Below are 22814 nucleotides of genomic sequence, written 5' to 3'. Positions count from 1 at the left end.
CCACTTTTAAAGGCATCTCTTCAGATGAGAAGTGGCAGTGAGAGAATGCTTGTCATTTTTTTTCAAACTACATCTGGTTTTAAATTATAAATTCACCTCTCAGTGAGAGACTGTCAAGACTGAATTCAATTGTAGCAACTTGAGTCAGTGGAAGGATATTTAAAGGAGAACATTCAGAACAGAACTGAAAATGCAGGACTTCTTAAGCCACTAAAACAACCTTTGCACACTGCTTTAGACCAGTCAACAGATTTGTCTCCCTGGAACAATTACAGAAATGAAAATCAAATTGAAGGATCGCAGTTGTGACACATGAGAGGAGATCCAGCGTCTGTCACAGAAGTGCAAGAAGACAAAGCAGGACTTCCACTGGGAGATCTAAAAAAAGCATCTCTATTGAAAATTGTCCAGATGTGCACCAGAAGATGACTTTTAAGGAAGATCAGACAAACTTACAGCAGGTAAAGGTTTTTGATATTATGGAGTTATTGTCAGCTCCTTTAAAAAAAATCACACCTCATCTGTATGACAGTAAACAGGGAAAAAAATCCTATTTAAAATCAAAAAAGAAACGGAATGCATTAATATCAGGATGTAGGCAGAAAAAGTAAAACATTTGCCTCTCCTGCATTTCCACCACTGAGGTGTCCCTGACAAAATCATCAACATCCCAGCTGCAAAGCTGCTCGGAAGTCAGCCATGTAGCCTGTGGCTATATCAGTGACGCTAAACAAACAAAAAAAAGAAAGCGTTTATAATAACAGTGATAAATAAATGCATAACAAAATACAGCATTAACTGTTGTCTTGTATTAACCCCTTAAATTCTAATCTTTCTGTCTTTCTAAATAAAAGAATTTCATCCAGATTTAGTGAGTAACAGCTTCCAACTGTGAGTTCAGCCAGCCTTGGAGTGGAGATACTGGGAGAATTGTGAATTGCAAAATGTCTTTTTCTGTCCTTGAGAGATTTAACAAAACCCAGACGTTAGTGGTTCTGTTTTAAAAACTCTCAGCTCAAACAATTGCTACAGTGCATTTTATTCTTGGCAGCACCAGACCAAGTGTGCTGATTGTGTTTGTAAAAGCATGGCGCCGAGTACTCCAGGGTGGAATTGTTCTAGCTTTGCAGTTTTTAAAATTTCTTGACATTGTTATAGCAGACTGGACAAGTAAAAAGGGCAAACAGCTGCTTAGGATTTGTTTTCTTGCAGTGGCCATGAAACTCTATATTTGTAAAGATTTCTCTCCAATAAGACAGAGCCTGATGTATGTTCAGTGATCTTCAAATGATAGATAGATCAATAGATAGATAGATAGATAGATAGATAGATAGATAGATAGATAGATAGATCAATAGATAGATAGAGATAGATAGATAGATAGATAGATAGATAGATAGATAGATAGATAGATAGATAGATAGATAGATAGATAGATAGATCAATAGATAGATAGAGATAGATAGATAGATAGATAGATAGATAGATAGATAGATAGATAGATAGATAGATAGATAGATAGATAGATAGATAGATAGATAGATAGATAGATAGATATGCAGTCATGCAGTACAAACTGTTGAGGTCTAAAATAAGAGATGACAGAATAGAAGACTTAATGCAAGACTAAACGGGGTCTGATTAAACACTTGTATTAAACACACAAAGTACATGCTAGAATGGAATAAAAAATAAATTGTTAAAGCATTCTTCCATTAAAAAGAAGTAACAGTCTATATAAACTTGATTATTTACTCTTTTGTGTCCTCTTCATCAATACTTCTTGTTATCTTTTATTCTCATGCTTTGCATTTCATTGATCTACTCCACGCTGCTTCCATTGATCCAATTGTTCTCGTTCCTCATTCCCCCTCGCTCCTTCATCCTGTTTTCCCCTCTTCAGTCCTCCTCTGAAAGAGCTTCGTGTGGTGTGGAAGGTCGTGACTTGCTGTGGCCTCGAACCTCCAACTTCCTGTCCTGCAGGAAGTCGTGAATCTCTCCGGGCAAACGCTGGAACTTCTCCTGAAACTCTGCCTCCACAGAGCCCTGCAGCTGGAAAACACCACACACATTCGCTTGCTCACTGAGTATAGATTGCTTTTAAAGATTTTTTGTGGCTAAGGTGGGATTATGTAACGGCAGATGTAGCGTGATGAGTTAGGTCCCAGTCAGAAACACCACACAAATTTGTTTAGTTATCTCCTACAGTTGAGACAGATGGGTTGTACATTCAGAAACGCAACCAGCTGTTGTCAGCCGTTTCTGCCAACACTCGAACAGCTCCAATATGGCTGCCAGAAGCCACATTGCATCCTTTAAATGCCCCACGTTGACGTCAGCGCTGCCTCTAAAGTGCGTGGGTGTGGGCAGACAGCAGCACCAGCTTGGAGCCTCGTGTACAAGAAATGTTCTTGCCGAGTGGTGCATTCGAGCATGAAGCTTGCAAAGTGGTCGGTGGCAGATTTCACTGACTTTGGCTAAAAATAAATGAACTTAATTGTGGACAGAAAGAGAAACTCGTATTTACCTTTGGCTTCTGGTCTTGTATCTCTTGCAGGAGATCATTGTGTTGCTCCACCAGCTGCTCGTGGCGCTTTGCCTGAGTCTCCTCGAGCTGAGGATAAACACACAGACATACAGTTTTATGGAGCATTTTATGATTGCAGAAAGACAGGGTTGCACTAAATGGAGAGAGTGTTGCAGCCATAAAATTTTCATAATTGTCTCTTTGGAATTCACTTTATGGAAAGTTCCATAAAAATTCCTTTAACCTCATCTGCTGCTCACCCTTTTAATGTTCTGGACGACTTCATTGACGTAGGACTTATTGATCTCAATCTTCTCCCTGGGAACATACAGACAGATGGATTGAGATTGATTGGATCTGAGATAAATATTTTTCTCTTCTAATGAGACTAGATCAGTGGATCAGTGCATGAAGCAGATGAGCAAGCTACGGTAGCTAGATAAATAGTGAAATGTGTGTGCGTGTGTGCTATAGATCGTACTCCTCAGCCAGATGTTTCTCTTTGGTCTTTGCTTGGTTGATCTTCTCTGTTCTCCTTCGATCCATCTGCTTCTTCAGCTCTTTTTTCTCCCTACAGAAGCAGAAAGAAATATTAGAGCAAATGTTTGTGGAAAAACATGGCATCAAGTTTTTAGAAGTGCACTGGGTAAAAGTCTGGCTCACAATTAAATGAAAGTATCTTTTGAGGAACAGCTGAAATAAGATAGGGTACATATAAAGTATCACGCACTTTAAAAAGACATCTTAACAACAAGCACGGCTAAACATCCAGAGCCATCTTGGTAATACTTCCTGGCAACTATTTGGGCTGGTATTTGAAGAGTTGCCCAGATGATGCCCTCTAATGTGCCCCTTTCTATTGTTAACTTTATTTTAATTGTTACTAGAATGTAAAAACTGAAAGCATAGAATTACCACTTGAATCTGATTCAAACTAAAAGCTTTTTTTTCTTTATTTTTTAAACTCCAGGGAGTTTAACTTCTACCATCATGGCTGCTGTTGTGGAATTCACCCATAGATTTTAATTCAGGGTGCTATATATATATATGATCTGATTAATTTTTGCTTCCAGAGGAGTTGCTCCCTCTGGGGCCAATAGAAAAAGTGCCAGTTTCGGGAATTTTTGAACTTACTTCCCTTTTCAAAACGATCTTTCATGCCTTGCACTGCAGGCTTACTTGTTGATGGCCCCGCCCCTCCCTGAGCCTGGTTCTGCTGGAGGTTTCTTCCTGTTAAAAGGGAGTTTTTCCTTCCCACTGTCACTAAAGTTCTCATAGGGGGTCATATGATTGTTGGGTTTTTCTCTGTATGTATTATTGAACGTTGTACCTTACAATCTAAAGCGCCTTGAGGCGACTGTTGTTGTGATTGGTGCTGTATAAATAAAACTGAATTGAACTGAATTATTAAATTACCTTCAATTAGCTCTAGGAGCCCTTTAAGCAATTTTCAAGGTAACTGCCTATAATTTTAAGCTGTTAAATGCGTGCTTTGTTTATTTTTCTCAACTGTTCAAATCTTCCACCATTTAATATGATAATACTAGGAGAATTTCTACATTAGTTTCAATATAAAAAAATAATATTGCAGATCATTAGTTTCATGCTCTACAATATTAATATTTCTCAAAATGCTGGCAGTAGAGATATGTTGTCATAATTAGGTGTCAAAACAGTGATTATGATTTCATTTGAAAAGGAAAATATGCTTATGTGAAAATGTGCCTGATAAAAAATAAATGACATGTTTTATTTACTGGAATATGCAAATACATCCAAACAGGAACACTTCCAGAAATCAGTGTCTGTGAACACTGTGGATTTGCTGTGCCATCCACAAATGCAGGTTAAAGCTCTATCACACAATGGAGAATCCATATGTGAACATAATCCAGAAACATTGCTGCCAAAGCTCATTTAGGCAAAGTGGAAACCTGTCTGGGAACAATTTGAGATTTTCTTTTGGAAAACATGGAAACTACATCCTTTGGACTAAAGAGGAGTGGAACCATCTGGCTTGTTATCAGCACTCATTTATAAGTGTGGACTTGGCAGCTTGCACATCTGGAAGGGCACCATTAGTGCTGAAAGGTATATGCAGATTTTTATGGAAATATACATTCCCATGCAGATGATGCTGTTTTCCAGCTGAAGCCTTGCTGATTTTAGCAAGAGAATTCAAATGCAACTATTGTAACAGCCTGGCTTTGTACTGGAAGAATCCAAAGCTGAACTGCAGTCCAGACCTTTCATTAAATGAAAACAGACCATTGTTAAAAAATAAGGGGATACTACACAGTAGTAAAAACCGTTTTTTTAGTTGTATTGCTAGGATCAAATTCAAAATGAACTCTTAGCCCCTTGAAAGCCTACTAGTAGTTATCCTTGCAGCTCTTTTCTGAGCTGAGTTGTTTGCATTAGAAGTTCGTGAGGTGGGTTTCTAATGGTTGTTAAACCACATCTTTATTTGCATATACCGAGGCGTCAAAACTTGTCATTAAGTATAAAGGGGAGGTTGTCAAGTTTTGTCTTTATGGCATAAAGAGTAAATATAGTACATTTTAAACATTAAATATTTTTGAATGTTCTTTTTTTCCCTTTGCAAGTAAAATATGGATTATGAGAATTACAAAACAACACATTTTACACAGTGTCCCGACTTTTTCGGAACTTGGTTTGTAAAATTTCAGCATGTCTGAATTTTTACTCGGACATATTGCGAGAATGGCACGACGCCCTGCAAAAATCCAACCTGCTGTTGCCTGAAGCAGCTCAGAGGGAATGCTCTGCAAGCTACTGCTGTTATGAAAATAACTCTAACACCATGTGGAATTCCTCTGAGCTTAAAGACCCGTGAGACTTCAGTCACAGATTTTTATCTCACTTGTCACAGATGTCTTTGAGTTTCTTTATCTGGGCGTTGTGACTCTCCTCAGCCAGACTGGTCAGCCGCTCCGTCAGCTGGAGGGAACAAAGACACAGGTTCACACAAATACATTTTACAGACATGCTCAAAACTGAAGGCGCTAACTTAACACAGAGCCTGTCAAACATCATTCTTATTGCTATACAACCTGGGGGGAGAGACCTTCTGTCATGCCAATCATAGCGTGATACTTATTAGCAATTTGTCTTTTGGGGAAGATGTTATTATGAGTTTCCCTTGTCAATAACACTTCAATCAAAAGTGAAGAAACTAATTTTTTTGTTTTAAAAGTTTGTTTTGTTAGATTTTACCGTTTTAATGTGTTCTCTCTGCAGATATTTCTGACTATAGTACTGTTCCTGCCTCAGAGCCAGAAGCTGCTGATGCTGCTCTTCTCTCAGCTGCTGAAGACGGTCGTCCTTCTCACTGTCCGAGTTCGAACTCCTGACAAGGGCAAATCGAACATTTTAAAATGAAACACTTTCCCCTCTCTTTCACAGTAAAATAACAGGTGTTATTTCAATATGATAAGAGAACAAATGTTATAATTAAAAAAACACAAACATAACTTGTCTGTGTGTGTCAGAGTTATTACAGCTTTAAAATTTATAATTAATTTTCATTGTTTTTTCATTTTGACTTTGTAATTTTCAATTCAGTTTAGTTTTAGTTAATTTTATTTTATTCACTATAATAACATTGGTGTGCGTACCTGTTCTTGCTGCATTGTCTTGCTGTCTTCTTGTACTTATTGTTGAACTCTCGCAGGAGCTCTGACGTTTTCTTCTGGTGTCTCCTCACTAACTCCTTCAGCTCTTTAAACTGGCGTCTCTGCTCCTTCTGGTAAACTTTGGACTGCTGCAGATTCTCCAAAGTACACACTGGGACATCTGTTACCATACGTGATCACAGATCATACAGTGTATGATTAGTTTCTGTTAAAACTCTGGAATCATTGGTTTTTGTAATTTCTGTTTAAATTTATACTACTGAAGTATTTCATAATGTCCTTCAAAGTACATGATGCACGCATTTTTAGTCATGTACAAAAAGATTTCCAAGCCTTGCCGCTACAAAAAGGATACAGAATTTCTTTTAAGAAAAAAAACTAAAGTTTATTATCTATAAGCACACACTGATGATTATACGCGCAAAATACAAATACTGCAGCACACCTTCGCTCTGTGTAAACATGCAAACCACGATGAGTGACTGAGAAACCAAGTAACACTGCAGGTTGTCAACCAAAAGGAAACCACACCCTAAAATACACCACACTTTATAAATAAAATAAATAAATAAATAAACAAAATAAAAAATGATGCCATTCATGTTAATGATTGTGATCATATACTTAGTAGGAATGTGTTTCCTGAGATCATAAATCAATAAAGGTAATTTTCCCTGCTTCTATGAAAACAGACTTCTTCTGCTAGCCTTTAGAAAAATCCCAGGTTTAAGACACGCATGGAATGGCTTCACTTTTCAGACCTAGACCCAGACTCACCTTTATATAAACATATATAATACACCATATATTTAAGATACACTCAGTGCTTAATTACTTTTTTAATTTCGCTATCACTGAATCAAACTTTCAGACCAATCCAGAGGATTAAAAAAAGAAATCTTAATGTGTAATTATGTAAATACTGACCTATCAAAACACTTAAAACCAGGTCTTCAGTCTTGGCTGCTGGTTTGGCTGCATCTAAAATGTAGAAAAGAGAAAATCCATACTAACACAATAAAAAAGTAAATTTAGTATTTATTTTTTTTAATGTATTACCATTAGAATATCTGCATTATCAATCATTTAATATTTGAATGAGTGTGTGCATCTTCACTTGCAAGTGCTAACTACCTGTTGTGGCCGCCTGTTGATTGGCTGCAGAAGCTTTGGGTGTGGTGGCGATGGGGGTGTGGCCCGGTGGGCCAGAGGCTGGGCTGAGCCCGTTTTCTAGTGGAGCTGATTTCAGATCAGTCTTACGCTCTGCACAGCTTTCAGTCTCTTCCTGGAAATCAATACCAAGACCTTTTACAAACTTTTAGCTCACGAGACAAAGAATAAATAGAACCGAAGCAGGTCTGACCTCAGTCTGCGTGTCGTCCTCGCCATCCTCCAGAGTCAGGGCTGCCAGCTGTTTAGATCTTTGCTCCAGAAGGTTGACATAGCGAATAGGGTTCGATAGAGCCTCGATTACATCTAGAAGAAATATGAACAAACACATACAGAGCTGATGGCATTGCATTGAGGACTATGTGGACATCATGAATGTGGTTATGTGTATGTGACCATATCAGTTTGACTAACTTGTAGCAGTTATTTAAAACAGGAAGAACTCATAGTTTTTGTGGACATATGAACATAAAAATAGAAATGCTAAAACCAAAATCAAGTGAATAAATAAAAGACCAAAATAAATAAATACATTTTCCACTGAATGTACCAGAAATATTAAAAATACACACAAACATAATTTATAAAATTATTTAACTTTGTATCAATTCCCCTATTTATTTACATTCTTATGTAATTTTAATTTTTTTCACCATTTTTATTTAGTCATTTTTGCAATTTACATGGATTTATGTTGAGTTTTTGTTACTGTATTTCTTTCTATTTGCCATCCCTACTCCAAATTATGAGTAAGTGAATGAAGAGCATATGTAATGGGGTCCTTTCTTTCTTTACTGCATCAGAAGAGTAGCAGTACTAATGTTTATTTATGTGATTTGTATTTGTGTGATGTGATTTGTGATTTTGTCAGTTTTGGTCATTCATTAACCAAAAAAACAAACAAACCCTCCCCACTGCACTCTGGACTTTAAATGCATAAACAATGCTCTGAGAGCTCTTCAGCTGATGATCAAATAAAATATTTCAGCCGTTTAAGACACTTGTGCTCAATCATGTCAGTGATACAAAAGGTTCATTAAAATAATAAAACATTTATTCTATTGAGCCAATGAATATGCTCAAGAGATTTACTGAAAGGAGTGTGTTTTTGCTAATGGACGAGCCAAATAGACGCAAAAACAGGAGCCCAATTCGAAAATGATTGGTAATGATATGTCCTGTAGGTGGCACTACAGAGCTTGGGATCCTACATGTGTTGAAAAACTGTCACAACAGTGGATACTTTTGCTGTAAGCCAGGAGGTCAGACTTCACAAGAAAAAAATTAAACCTTGCATAAATAAAGACAGTGCCCTTTCCCCATAATCTTTTATGTGATGCTTGGTTTTGTTATGAGAACAAAAAACATGAGAAAAATCAGTTAGTGTAACTATTTGGTTCTGTGATTCTATTAAACAGTCCAGAAGTTTGTACCAGCAAATGTATCTGGGACATAGTCTTTGACTTCAATGTAGACGAACACAGCTGGGAGAATCAGAGACTGGTTTTTCTCATTCCTCAAGCCGATGTAACGATAACCTGCAGAGTAACAGATGCAACAGTCATCTGGTTCATGTAGATAGATAAATATTTAATGCAATGCACAAAATCCTGGCAATAAAATTAGATGGCAGTAAGAAATGCTAAGTGTTTTCAGACCAGGCATGAGTGAAGTCAAACTACACAGAAAAAAACTTATTTAGTTCACATTGTTTGTGCCTCTGCAACCTGATCAGAAAACATAAAGTCTGAACACAAAAGTCAGGATTTTTCCCGGGAGGTAAGGTAAGTAGAAAATTCTAGACCCCCAAAATATGATCAATGAGACAAATATCAAAGTCTGTACAGTCTCCACAAGCATGAAAAGCCAAAGAAATATTTATATATGAATCTTTCATGATAGGTGCTGTATAACATCTACACATATAAAAAACGTTGATTTTTATTCTCTGTGACTTTTATTTTATCATCAGTTCATTTCCTGGGAGTTTGGACAGTTATTGTCTGCTAAGCTTTATGACACAATGCTGTCTTTGTACAAGGAAAACACAATAAACTCCATAAGAAATAAGGAGAAGAAAAACTGCAATAAAAAACTAGTGAACACATAGAAACTCAAGCACACTCAAAGAAATCTCTAAGAGGTGTAGTTATTACTAGCATTCAGCACTAAAGATACAAAAAAGGTCAGTATCTGACAGATAAACTTTAACATCTAACACCAGGGTGAGAATCAAAGGTTGAAATGAATGACTACACCAGCTAAATACCTGGCCTAATAGCAGACACTGGAATAATTCGATGACCAATAAACTTCCCTCCTTCTTCAAAGGCAGCAATTCTCAGTGAGGCCAGAGTAGGAAGAATCACCTGTGAAAAGATTTGTCACAGTCACACTGTTAATAGGCTAATTAGTATGCACAGGTAAGACATCTGACTCCCTGTAAAGCACCTTTTTGAACACAATCGGTTCTTCGTCCCACACTGGATTGATGGCATTGTTGTTCTGAGACGTTTTGGTCTTCAGAGCTTTCCGCCGAGTGTCTGCAGGGAGTCCAAACATCTCCACCTCCACATACACCCCCACTCTCCGCTCAGTCAGGAACTGGCCTGAAATGACCTGAAACACAGAGGATTCACTTATATTTGTTTAAACATATACAGGAAGATACAACAAGAGTTATACAAATAGAGACTGTTTAAAAAAAAAAAGCACTGCGAATATACCTTCACGGAGAGGGTGTTAGCTACAATGCCATCCACTGTGTTTTCCGTAAAAGGGTCAAAGTGTTTGTCTGGGCGCCTCATGAACTCAGGCTTCAACCTGTAGCCGCTCCGACCGTTGTACTCGAACATGAAGAGATTCAGCTGCATGGACAAATCTGCAACAGAAAACTGAAGTTTAGCATCACAAAGGCTTAAAGCACCAGTTTGAGTTTGAGCTGTACAGCTGCACTCTAGTTGTTGCACAAAAGAGCAGCAAAGTGGAATGTGTTATTTTGGGGAATCAATGGCTTCTGAAGTACATTTTCAGCTGATCTGACTCTAAAGAAGGGTAAGTGGCTAACAAATGAGTACATGCAAAGCTTGGATAGCCTTGGAAAGACTATCTCCCTTAATTTAAAATGCACTAAAAAAGGGGGGGAAATCTTGAATGCTTTGTTTTTACTAAGGCAGAAGCATTAAAAGGCAGAGACATGGCACTCAAAAGAAACCTAAATGGGAGAATTCTGCAATTCCAAAAATGGCATTCCCTCTAAAATGTCAATAATGACATTTCTTCATGACAGTCAAAGGTGGCACATACAAGTCCCAATCTTCCAGTGCACAGTAGAGGTCCAGACCAGTTTAAACTGCGTCAAATGTTTTTCTTGGTTTAATGTGGATTAGCACAGCAATTGTTCAAGATCTCTGTTGGGATGAGTTAGAGATGAACTGATCTTAAATTAAAGAGCAGCATTGTCAGATGATGCAGAAATATACTCTGTGAGGGAAAAATCTTTTTAACCATACATTAGACCTAAAACCTTTTAAGTGCTTCATCACTGGATTTAATTGGTCATTCTGTATATGACTGTTTTAATGTTATGTTCGTGGCTCCATTTATTCAGATTGGTCTTTTAACCTGGAATTGGCCAATGGGCTTTCCATGATAGGAGACTTGCTTGTCGGAGGACTTTTATTAAAAGTCCCTGAATGCACCTTTTACAAAAAACAAGAAATAATAGTTTACCAATAGTTTGGTAGTTTAGAGCCACCAGTTGACATCCCGCATTCCAGAAGAGTTGAGGCATAAAATTTGATGAATCCACTCTGGTTCCTTTTGGGTAGATACGACTCAGCTGGGATTTATTATATCTGGTTAACAGAAGGTTAAGGACCGTTATTCCATTAGTAGTGCTAACATATACATTCATATAAAATGTATTGTACTGAAACTGCTGGTATAGAAGCTGATGAAATGAAAACTTAATCAGAACTTACTGAGTTACAAAGATTTCTGAAGGTTAACAGAAAAAAGTGAGAAATGAATGAAAAATAAAGTGATGGTGCCTTGGTGTGAGGTAACTGTGGTAACTGTTGCCAAGGATACTCTACAAACTCCACTGGTGACTTTGTGAGATGCTCCAACGCTTTGGTCTCCACAAAAGACGACATGTGGTAACAGCGGGCTGCCTCTACACAAACACACACAAAAACGAGAACACACGCATTTCTGAGCAATTAGTTTGGTTTCAAACTTCCTGCAATTATCAGAAAGTTAACAAATTGAAGGAATTGCATTAACCCATTGGTTTCTATGTGGGGATTTGGTGGCTCAGTTATTTTGTGGGGGCCACTTTGCTGACATGTTTTTGCTCTTCTAGAGGGACATGTCAGTGTAAGTGTCAGAGTAATTACCTTTATCCTACAATTAAAGGTCCCTCTTCCAATAGGACAAAGTGTTCACTGAATGGTTTGATGAGAGTTAATATTGTGTAAATCCTGTGCTATGATCTTCACAGTCACCAGATCTTAACCAAACTGATAAATTATAGGAGGACTGAGGTGTTAAGTGCTCAACATGACTGTGTATAGATGTAATTGCAGAGCTTTGCAGATATGAGCTGCAGGTCTGTAGCAACCACAGGGCAGTGTCAAAATGTGTGGTACAACCATAAATATTGCCTTCTTTTGCTTATGAATGGCTGGCTAGTTCACTGAGAGAAAGAAGTTTTGTTTGATTTTTTAAAGAAGTTTTTATATAATATTATGGCAATTGTTTTCTCCCTTTGAGGGACTGTTTTCAACAGATTCATCCTCTGTGTTTTACTACTGGCATCAAGCTACGCACTGGTAGCTCAGTTTTATTTACACAGCAGTTACATTTTATATTGTAAAGAAAAACATCAGTATCTACACGAAAAGCCTACAATTAGATGGTCCCCTGTGAGCAAGCACCTGGCAACAGTGGGAGGGAAAAAGTCCTTTTTATTTTTATTTTTATTTTTTTTTATTTTTTTTTTTTTTGGGGGGACTTTTCATGTCTTTATTTTTCTTTTTTTTTTTTTTATTTTCTTTTTTTAATAAACAACCTATAAGAGCACAAATAACCCAAAATAATCAAATAATCAAAAATAAACAAACGGGTGTACCATCTAGTGTGTATACACACACTATACTTAGTCATACATACACATACCTACATACATATGTATTCGCCTATACACTCATACATAATGACATATACATATATACACATAACCATTCAGAAATATGGCATACATAATTACAGAGATTCAAACAAAATCGGGTCTCCTTGACAAAATGTAATGTTTCCATTTATCCCAAATATCATTAAATATGTCATATTGGAGTCTATTAATGAAAGTAATTCTTTCCATTTTAAACATCCCATAAACAATCTCATACCAATCATTAAGTGATGGAATTTTCACACTAAGCCATTTCTTGGTAATAGTCTTACGGGCAGCCAGACTCAGAATACCATACAACAGCTTGGACGTTTTATCTACATTCACTGAGTATAAATATCCAAACAAAAGTTCATCCCAATTAAAGGGAAGTTGCATGCTAAAATGATCTGTAACTCAGAATGAATCGATACCCAAAAGTGTTGATCAATGGGCATGACCAAAACAAGTGGAAATGTTTTATTCCTTGGGCCCCACATTTTCTCCAACAGCTAGAGTGAATAGAATAATGTTTACTTTGTGCAGGGTAATAAAAACCTACAGAGACTCTTCCAACCAAAACATCTCCATATATTAGAACTAGAAATTCTCCACTGAAAAACACACTGCTGATACCAAATATCATTTAGAATTTCTGTATTTGTTTCCCTTCCCATTTTTTTTTTTTAATAGGCAGTATTCCACTTCTTAACCTCTTGTATACCCTTATACAATCTAGAAATCACCTTGAGGCCAGGATCTGCCTGGTAAGCCTTGACAAATATATTCAAAACAGGAAGAGAGAAAAGATCTGTTCTTTTAGGTATAAAGTTATGTATGTGATGCCTAATTTGGAGAAACCTAAAAAATCCGTTTTGCTTAACTGGTATTGATCTTTTAGTGATTGGAAGTCCCTAAGAATTCCCTTATCATAAAACATACAATATGCCATTAAGCCTTGTCCTGCCCATTTTTTATATCTTACATCTAACTTATTGGGTAAAAAGTCAAGATCATAAGCGCACCATCTTAAAATCCTGGCCTCTTCATTCCAATCGTTCTTATTAAGAAATTGTGACCAAAGTTTTAAAGGCAAGTTAATCCATTGGTTTCCTTGATTAATTTGTTTTTTAATAAGTCTCACATCTCCTAAGCTTGCCTGAATTGGAAAATCTTTTAAGGCCTCTGTTTCTGTTTCTATTTCTTTCCATCTCGCTTGGTAGTCTACATTACACCAACACACTAATATCCTAAATTGAGCTGAAATATAATAATCTTTCAAACATGGGTGTCACGATCCTGGGTCCTTTTGACCCAGCGTTTTGTGTTTTCTACCAGTGTCATTTTGGTTCTGTTCTTCCTCCGGTTTAGTGTTGTTCTGTTCTGCCGTCTACCCCTGTGTTAAGTCCGCGTTGCTAGTCTGTGTCTTTGTGTGTATGTGTTTCCTGTTTTATTGTGACGGTCTGTGTCTTATCTCAGTGTGTTCAGTTTACTCTTCCCCTGTCTCGTCAGGTCTGATTACTCCCAGCTGTGCCCTCCTTTTGTGTCTCATTCCCTCGTTATCCTTCTGTGTATTTAAACCTCGTGTCTGCCTCTGTTAGTTGCTGTTTCGTCTGTGTTATTCCCTCCATTTTCCTGCGTATTCTGGCCGCATTATTCTCCCTGCATCTCCGTTTCATGTTTCAAGGTTTCAGGTTTGTTTTTGCTTAGCTTTTCCCAGTTTAGTTCATTCTTAGGTTTTGGGTTTTCGCCCACCTCTTCTCCGTTTGTGTCATCCTTTGGTTATTAAAGCTCGCTCACCACTTAAGCAGTCTGCATCTTGGGTCCTTATCTACACTCCACACGTCTGCCACATCGGACGTGACAGCACGAAACAGCCAACACATGGATCCAGCAGACTTACCCAGGAGAGCGATCTGATGCGAGTCCAACGCCTGGTTGAGTGGATAACCCACACCTCGAATATGAGAGCTAGGATCGTGGGGATAAATGGCATTGAGGAGATCCTCAAAGGAAATCCCTATCTCCGCCAGGTCAGAGGATGTTCGGACTTATTGGCCAACTTGTATGAAGCCCGGAGGCGGCGCGAGCTTGGGAAATATCGGGCGTCCAGCAGCGACAGCCAACAGCCACCCCGAGCAGCCGCGTCAGCCTCACCTGCCGGATGCGAAGTTTACCCGCCTGTCGGTGCCGGCTGCGGGAAGAAGCGTCGATCGCGCCGCCGGCGCGCCACCCCACAGCCGGACATTCGGACTTCTACATCGTCGGCTGTGGTGGGTGAGGACTCTTTTTCCGTTATGGATTGTGGAACTGTTTGTTCTGGGGCAGTGTTTTGTGCTGCAGATAGCAATGTAAACAGCTTATCGCCTGCTCAGCCATTCTTAGCTCAGTTAGCTGCCCAGCTGCCACTCTCAGCTCAGTTAGCTGCTACGCAGCCGCTCTCCACTCAGTCTCCAGTGTCAGTCGCTCACTCACCGTCTGCTCAGTCTCCGGTGCCACACTCTGCTCAGTCTCCGGTGCCACACTCTGCTCAGTCTCCGGTGCCACACTCTGCTCAGTCTCCGGTGCCACACTCTGCTCAGTCTCCGGTGCCACACTCTGCTCAGTCTCCGGTGCCACACTCTGCTCAGTCTCCGTGCCACACTCTGCTCAGTCTCCGTGCCACACTCTGCTCAGTCTCCGTGCCACACTCTGCTCAGTCTCCGGTGCCACACTCTGCTCAGTCTCCAGAGCTCCCAGCTTCACCCTCAGTGCAGTTTCCAGAGCTCTCAGCTTCACCCTCAGTGCAGTCTCCAGTGCCTCCAGTGTCGCCTGTAGTTCAGTCTCCAGTGTCGCCTGTAGTTCAGTCTCCAGTGTCGCCTGTAGTTCAGTCTCCAGTGTCGCCTGTAGTTCAGTCTCCAGTGTCGCCTGTAGTTCAGTCTCCAGTGTCGCCTGTAGTTCAGTCTCCAGTGTCGCCTGTAGTTCAGTCTCCAGTGTCGCCTGTAGTTCAGTCTCCAGTGTCGCCTGTAGTCCAGGCCCCAGTGCCTCCAGTGCCGCCTGTAGTCCAGGCCCCAGTGCCTCCAGTGCCGCCTGTAGTCCAGGCCCCAGTGCCTCCAGTGCCGCCTGTAGTCCAGGCCCCAGTGCCTCCAGTGCCGCCTGTAGTCCAGGCCCCAGTGCCTCCAGTGCCGCCTGTAGTCCAGGCCCCAGTGCCTCCAGTGCCGCCTGTAGTCCAGGCCCCAGTGCCTCCAGTGCCGCCTGTAGTCCAGGCCCCAGTGCCTCCAGTGCCGCCTGTAGTCCAGGCCCCAGTGCCTCCAGTGCCGCCTGTAGTCCAGGCCCCAGTGCCTCCAGTGCCGCCTGTAGTCCAGGCCCCAGTGCCTCCAGTGCCGCCTGTAGTCCAGGCCCCAGTGCCTCCAGTGCCGCCTGTAGTCCAGGCCCCAGTGCCTCCAGTGCCGCCTGTAGTCCAGGCCCCAGTGCCTCCAGTGCCGCCTGTAGTCCAGGCCCCAGTGCCTCCAGTGCCGCCTGTGGTCCAGGCCCCAGTGCCTCCAGTGCCGCCTGTAGTCCAGGCCCCAGTGCCTCCAGTGCCGCCTGTAGTCCAGGCCCCAGTGCCTCCAGTGCCGCCTGTAGTCCAGGCCCCAGTGCCTCCAGTGCCGCCTGTAGTCCAGGCCCCAGTGCCTCCAGTGCCGCCTGTAGTCCAGGCCCCAGTGCCTCCAGTGCCGCCTGTGGTCCAGGCCCCAGTGCCTCCAGTGCCGCCTGTAGTCCAGGCCCCAGTGCCTCCAGTGCCGCCTGTAGTCCAGGCCCCAGTGCCTCCAGTGCCGCCTGTAGTCCAGGCCCCAGTGCCTCCAGTGCCGCCTGTAGTCCAGGCCCCAGTGCCTCCAGTGCCGCCTGTAGTCCAGGCCCCAGTGCCTCCAGTGCCGCCTGTAGTCCAGGCCCCAGTGCCTCCAGTGCCGCCTGTAGTCCAGGCCCCAGTGCCTCCAGTGCCGCCTGTAGTCCAGGCCCCAGTGCCTCCAGTGCCGCCTGTAGTCCAGGCCCCAGTGCCTCCAGTGCCGCCTGTGGTCCAGGCCCCAGTGCCTCCAGTGCCGCCTGTAGTCCAGGCCCCAGTGCCTCCAGTGCCGCCTGTAGTCCAGGCCCCAGTGCCTCCAGTGCCGCCTGTAGTCCAGGCCCCAGTGCCTCCAGTGCCGCCTGTAGTCCAGGCCCCAGTGCCGCCTGTAGTCCAGGCCCCAGTGCCGCCTGTAGTCCAGGCCCCAGTGCCGCCTGTAGTCCAGGCCCCAGTGCCGCCTGTAGTCCAGGCCCCAGTGCCGCCTGTAGTCCAGGCCCCAGTGCCGCCTGTAGTCCAGGCCCCAGTGCCGCCTGTAGTCCAGGCCCCAGTGCCGCCTGTAGTCCAGGCCCCAGTGCCTCCAGTGTCACCGTTACTTGTAGTTCAGGCCCCAGGGCCACCTGGTTCACCCGTTCACTCCACGCAGGGAGGAAGTCTTACGTCTTCTCAGTGTACTTTTCAGGGGTTAGCCGCTGTTGGTACAGTTTGCCACTCCAGGGCTCCCCCAGAGGCTAGGTGTCAGGCCCCAGCTAATTCTGGACCCCTGCAGTTTAAGCAGCCCCTGAGTACCACCTCATGTCAGCGTTGCCTGGGCAGGGCCAGTGCTCTGGGCAGTGCCAGTTGCTTTCATGTGTGCTAGTGGCCTCCATGGCTGCTGGCTTAGTGATGGCTTCTGCTGGAGGGTCCGTGGGACCGCTCGCCTTCGTCTCGTGTCTCCGCTGGAGGGTCCGAGGGACCGCTCCGGCCTTCGTCTCTAGTCTCCGCTGGAGGGTCCGAGGGACCGCTCCGGCCTTCGTCTCTAGTCTCCGCTGGAGGGTCCGAGGGACCGCTCCGCCGCCGTCTCAAGTCTCCGCTGGAGGGTCCGAGGACCGCTCCGGCCTTCGTCTCAAGTCTCCGCTGGAGGTCCGAGGACCGCTCCGCCGCCGTCTCCTGTCTCCGCTGGAGGTCCGAGGGACCGCTCCGGCCTTCGTCTCCTGTCTCCGCTGGAGGGTCCGAGGGATCCGTCCAGCCTGCTGCAGCGCCTCCGTCTCCGGCTTCCACGCCGCCGCCAGCTGCAGCGCCTCCGTCTCCGGCTTCCACGCCGCCGCCAGCTGCAGCGCCTCCGTCTCCGGCTTCCACGCCGCCGCCAGCTGCAGCGCCGCCGTCTCCGGCTTCCACGCCGCCGCCAGCTGCAGCGCCTCCGTCTCGGCTTCCACGCCGCCGCCAGCTGCAGCGCCTCCGTCTCCGGCTTCCACGCCGCCGCCAGCTGCAGCGCGCCGTCTCCGGCTTCCACGCCGCCGCCAGCTGCAGCGCCGCCGTCTCCGGCTTCACGCCGCCGCCAGCTGCAGCGCCGCCGTCTCCGGCTTCCACGCCGCCGCCAGCTGCAGCGCCGCCGTCTCCGGCTTCCACGCCGCCGCCAGCTGCAGCGCCGCCGTCTCCGGCTTCCACGCCGCCGCCAGCTGCAGCCTCACCATCTACGCCGCCAGCTGCAGCGCCGCCGCCTCCGGCTTCCACGCCGCCGCCTGCAGCGCTTCCGTCTCTGGCTTCCATGCCAGCTGCCGCCTCTTCATTCACGCCAGCTGCAGCCTCACCATCTACGCCGCCAGCTGCAGTGCCTTCGTCTCCGGCTTCCTCGCCGTCACCTGCGGCCTCATCGTCTCCGGCTTCCTCGCCGTCACCTGCGGCCTCATCGTCTCCGGCTTCCACGCCGTCACCTGCGGCCTCATCGTCTCCGGCTTCCACGCCGTCACCTGCAACCTCATCGTCTCCGGCTTCCACGCCGTCACCTGCGGCCTCATCGTCTCCGGCTTCCACGCCGTCACCTGCGACCTCATCGTCTCCGGCTTCCACGCCGTCACCTGCGCCTCATCGTCTCCGGCTTCCACGCCGTCACCTGCGGCCTCATCGTCTCCGGCTTCCACGCCGTCACCTGCGACCTCATCGTCTCCGGCTTCCACGCCGTCACCTGCGACCTCATCGTCTCCGGCTTCCACGCCCGTCACCTGCGACCTCATCGTCTCCGGCTTCCACGCCGTCACCTGCGGCCTCATCGTCTCCGGCTTCCACGCCGTCACCTGCGGCCTCATCGTCTCCGGCTTCCACGCCGTCACCTGCGGCCTCATCGTCTCCGGCTTCCACGCCGTCACCTGCGGCCTCGCCTGGTCCAGCCTCCGAGTCTTCGGCTTCCACGCCGTCACCTGCGGCCTCGCCTGGTCCAGCCTCCGAGTCTTCGGCCTCGCCTGGTCCAGCCTCCGAGTCTTCGGCCTCGCCTGGTCCAGCCTCCGAGTCTTCGGCCTCGCCTGGTCCAGCCTCCGAGTCTTCGGCCTCGCCTGGTCCAGCCTCCGAGTCTTCGGCCTCGCCTGGTCCAGCCTCCGAGTCTTCGGCCTCGCCTGGTCCAGCCTCCGAGTCTTCGGCCTCGCCTGGTCCAGCCTCCGAGTCTTCGGCCTCGCCTGGTCCAGCCTCCGAGTCTTCGGCCTCGCCTGGTCCTACCCCGTCGGGGTCCGCAGCTGACTGGCCACCTTTCAGGCCACTGGCCAGGCGACATCGCCGTCGTGGGCGGCCCCGGACCGCCTCCACCTGGGTCGCCGCCGCTGCCGTCCTCACGGCCGACCCCTGAACTGTGCCCACGTCGGGCGCCGCTGCCGTCCTCACGGCCGGCCCCTGAACTGTCCGGGCTCCTGGGTTGTCGGCCCCGGGCCGCCCCTGACCTGGGTCCACATCGCCACCGTGGCCTTCCGCACGGTCGGCCCCGGAACTGTTTGGACTCCTGTGCGGTCGGCCCCTGGCCGCCCCTGAACTTTTCTGTTTTGGACTCTGTTTCCTTGGGCTCCAGTGTGTTTCTTTTGTTGTTTTTTGGTGCTGGCTCGTGTTTTGCTTTTGGTTTTTGTCCCTCTTGTGCTCCTGTTTTGGCTCCAGCTGTGCCCTCCTTTTGTGTCTCATTCCCTCGTTATCCTTCTGTGTATTTAAACCTCGTGTCTGCCTCTGTTAGTTGCTGTTTCGTCTGTGTTATTCCCTCCATTTTCCTGCGTATTCTGGCGCATTATTCTCCCTGCATCTCCGTTTCATGTTTCAAGGTTTCAGGTTTGTTTTTGCTTAGCTTTTCCCAGTTTAGTTCATTCTTAGGTTTTGGGTTTTCGCCCACCTCTTCTCCGTTTGTGTCATCCTTTGGTTATTAAAGCTCGCTCACCACTTAAGCAGTCTGCATCTTGGGTCCTTATCTACACTCCACACGTCTGCCACATCGGACGTGACAATGGGAACCCCAACCCCCCTTTATCTTTAGCCAACTGGATAGTTTGGTACTTAATCCGTGGTTTTTTCCCCTGCCACATGAACCTAGAGATTGTTTTGTCCCATTCCTGAAATTGTTTATCAGTTATTTCAACTGGGAGTGTTTGGAACAGATAAAGCATCCTGGGCAAGATATTCATTTTAACTGTATCAATACGTGATTCAAAATTTAAAAATGGTAATAAGTTCCATCTTTTAATATCCTCATTTATTTTATACCACAAAGGATTAAAGTTTGCATTATATAACTTAGAGAGATCTTTAGTAATATTTACTCCAAGATACTTCATCCACTCCGACTCCCAGTTCAAATTGACCTTAGACTTAATTTCCTGATTTGGCTTATAATTAAAAGTTAATATCTGAGTCTTCAGTATATTTAATTTATAACCTGATAGTGAGCTAAAGGTCTCCAGAAGTGATAGCAGCTTGGGGAAAGTAATGTTCGGATTTGAAAAAGTCCTTTTTAACAGGAAGAAACCTCTGGCAGAACCAGGCTCAGGGAGGCGAGAAAAGAGAAGAGATAAAATAGAAAGAACGAAAAGAGGAGACAGACAAAGAGAACAGAAAGAGGAATTCCCACAATCGCTCTCTCTGCACAGCCACAGACCCACACACATAAACAACAACATGGGACACTGAATCCTGATTTACACAACTCTCTCCACCACCATCACCTAAACACCAAATGAGGATCTATCTTTTGGGAATTATGTTGTTCCATTCCTACAGTAGAGTTTCAGAGACTTGAAAGATTCATCCCAAACCTGAAATTTTCTAGACATGTCTTTTGAACGTGAAAACACAGATCTACAACTCAGTTGGATCAGATATTTAGGGGTTTTCAATTTGCTAGTTCCCTATGCCAAACTCATAGCATGAGCATAGCACAGGTAACTATGGGCTGGGATCACGTGACCTGCCTATTGCAAGCTCTACTTAGGTTGAATTCCAGTCAGTCAAAACACCTTTAACCCTGAATATCTCCTGCTGTGTGTAAAACATTGACCTGATCCTCTCGCCATTCTTCACACATTATCATCTGTTAAAACTGATTAAGTCACTTTGTGCTGATTTTTCCTTTCATTTGTCACCTGACTTTACTTTAGATACCAATTTTAATAAAAAAAATCTCCCTCAGTTAATTTCACACCCTATTTCGTGAAAACAGTGAAGGCCAAAATTATGCATTATATCATTTATATTGACTTACAGTGGACATCACTACAAAATAACAGATCTCTAGTGAGCTTTTCTTACTCTTGGAGGCTTCAAAGGAGTTGAACTTGGTAGGCTGGACATAGTTAACCAGAGTTGACATTTCCTCTGTTGCCACTGCTTCCCGCTCGGCTGAGCCCTGCAAAAAACGACAGAAGGAATAAAGTATAAGCGTCAGACATCCAAAGCATAGTTTCAATGAGATGAGATACATCTTTTTCCATAACATCTGGAGGGAACAGCAGCTGTCATTTGAAGCAGACATTTTCATTGTTTGCAGTCCTGCATTTCTTTACACAGCACTTAGAAACAAAAAGAGTGGCAGCAGCAACAGAATCTGACAGCAAACACTAATACCAACACAACAATAAAAGTATACAGCAAAATGAATTCCATCGACATTTTAAACACAAATACACAAACACTTGTGCACACACTCTAACCCGATCTCACGTCAGACCTGCTTTTCATTTCATTTTTTGTTTATCCTGTTACTTTTTGTTGTGCTTTTTTATTTGTTTTCAACCTTTCACTCTCGTCTGTGTAATGAATTCTGTCTTTCTGTCTCAACACCTAACACACTTGTCTGGTCTGTTTGATATCTCTTGCCACATTATGTCTCTTCTACTTTTATTCATTTACATTCATCATCATCTGAAACTTAAAGGGGAACTCTGACATCAAACGCATATCAAAGACTGTTTACAGCTCCTGGGGAGTAGTTTAAAACAAAGCAAAAAACACACACGTTATATAAAACCTCTGGTGGCTCTAAACAGAGTTGCATAAAATCTGATAAATGGCCTTAGGTGATTTCACTCAAGACAGCGAGTTTAAAAGTTAGAAAGAAGTGAGCTTACCAGATCTCTGAAGCCAGCTGATCACCTTTGCTCAAGGCTACATTAGCTTTTGATTCATGCAGAGCAATAAATTCCCCAGTAGCAAAGATGGAGGTAGAACAAAGTATATTTAGATAATGCTTCAAAATAACTGGCTAAATGCAGAGTGACAAAGCTTGCTTCCAGAAAAATTTTGTAAGTCCTGTAGATGGAAGCACCAGTGTGAAAGTCTCCTTGCATGTCTCATAAACAGGCTAGTTTGTTCAGTGTTTAGTGAGAGTGGTCTCTGCCTATGTAGCTATCCTTGGAAAAATCCCCAAAGCCATTGGTCGTCAAACCACGTCTTTACTAACATATATAGAGGTGTCAAAGGTCCTCATTAGGGGAACTAAAGGGTACATTAGGGGTACTAAAACAATATCAGACAGGTGATTTTGTATTCTCTTTTGCAGTGAGGTGCCGTGTGTGCACAGCACGATCTCATCTTATATAAAAATTAATAATTATGGCAACAAAACCTTTTTGTGATGCCAAAGCTTGGAAGAAAGCACAATTAAAAAGGCTTTTAAATACATATTTAATGTCGTTAAATGGTTTGTTTTACTGGAAAGCAGGATGTTTTCCTAAATCTAATTCCTCTGTTCTGTACTTTGTTATAATTTAATGTAGATACACAGAAAGAATAAAGGCTGAGAGAGCAGCACTAAGAACTCATCACAGATTGGGCATTAACAGCAACAGATATGACTCTGGCTGGGATGAAGGTGGGTTGCAAAGGGGCTTGCAGATATGCAGAAATCATGGGCAGGCTGAAGCAACTTCAGTTGCACTTTAGTATTTTTCCCAGCAGTTTGCAAACCTATGACATCACAATACAATGGCTAGTCAACTGCAGTGATTTTGTGGGAGCAACATTAGTATGATTCTCTAGCAAAACCAACATCCTGGT

The 22814-nt window shown here is 44.1% G+C and overlaps 1 protein-coding gene across 1 annotated transcript in view; it reads right to left on the bottom strand.

Moving 5' to 3' along the window:
- Positions 1-1539: 1539 nt before the first annotated feature.
- Positions 1540-22814, bottom strand: part of LOC116323555 (1-phosphatidylinositol 4,5-bisphosphate phosphodiesterase beta-1) — a 35415-nt gene continuing 14140 nt past the window's right edge. The window contains exons 16-32 of the mRNA XM_039621431.1: positions 21069-21165; positions 11446-11530; positions 11086-11210; positions 10080-10234; positions 9805-9972; positions 9623-9722; positions 8787-8891; positions 7547-7659; positions 7318-7468; positions 7111-7164; positions 6166-6343; positions 5765-5897; positions 5412-5488; positions 3009-3098; positions 2788-2845; positions 2528-2614; positions 1540-2052 (exon numbers count right to left, since the gene is read on the bottom strand). Coding sequence (XP_039477365.1) covers positions 1900-2052; positions 2528-2614; positions 2788-2845; positions 3009-3098; positions 5412-5488; positions 5765-5897; positions 6166-6343; positions 7111-7164; positions 7318-7468; positions 7547-7659; positions 8787-8891; positions 9623-9722; positions 9805-9972; positions 10080-10234; positions 11086-11210; positions 11446-11530; positions 21069-21165 — 1929 coding nt within the window. The 3' untranslated portion in view covers positions 1540-1899. The remainder of the gene's footprint in view (positions 2053-2527; positions 2615-2787; positions 2846-3008; positions 3099-5411; positions 5489-5764; positions 5898-6165; positions 6344-7110; positions 7165-7317; positions 7469-7546; positions 7660-8786; positions 8892-9622; positions 9723-9804; positions 9973-10079; positions 10235-11085; positions 11211-11445; positions 11531-21068; positions 21166-22814) is intronic.

Source organism: Oreochromis aureus, linkage group 13 (genome assembly GCF_013358895.1).
Source record: "Oreochromis aureus strain Israel breed Guangdong linkage group 13, ZZ_aureus, whole genome shotgun sequence".
Classification (NCBI taxonomy): Eukaryota; Metazoa; Chordata; class Actinopteri; order Cichliformes; family Cichlidae; genus Oreochromis; species Oreochromis aureus.
Note: the sequence above shows the minus strand (reverse complement) of the source record. Positions and strands in the feature narration are given on the sequence as shown.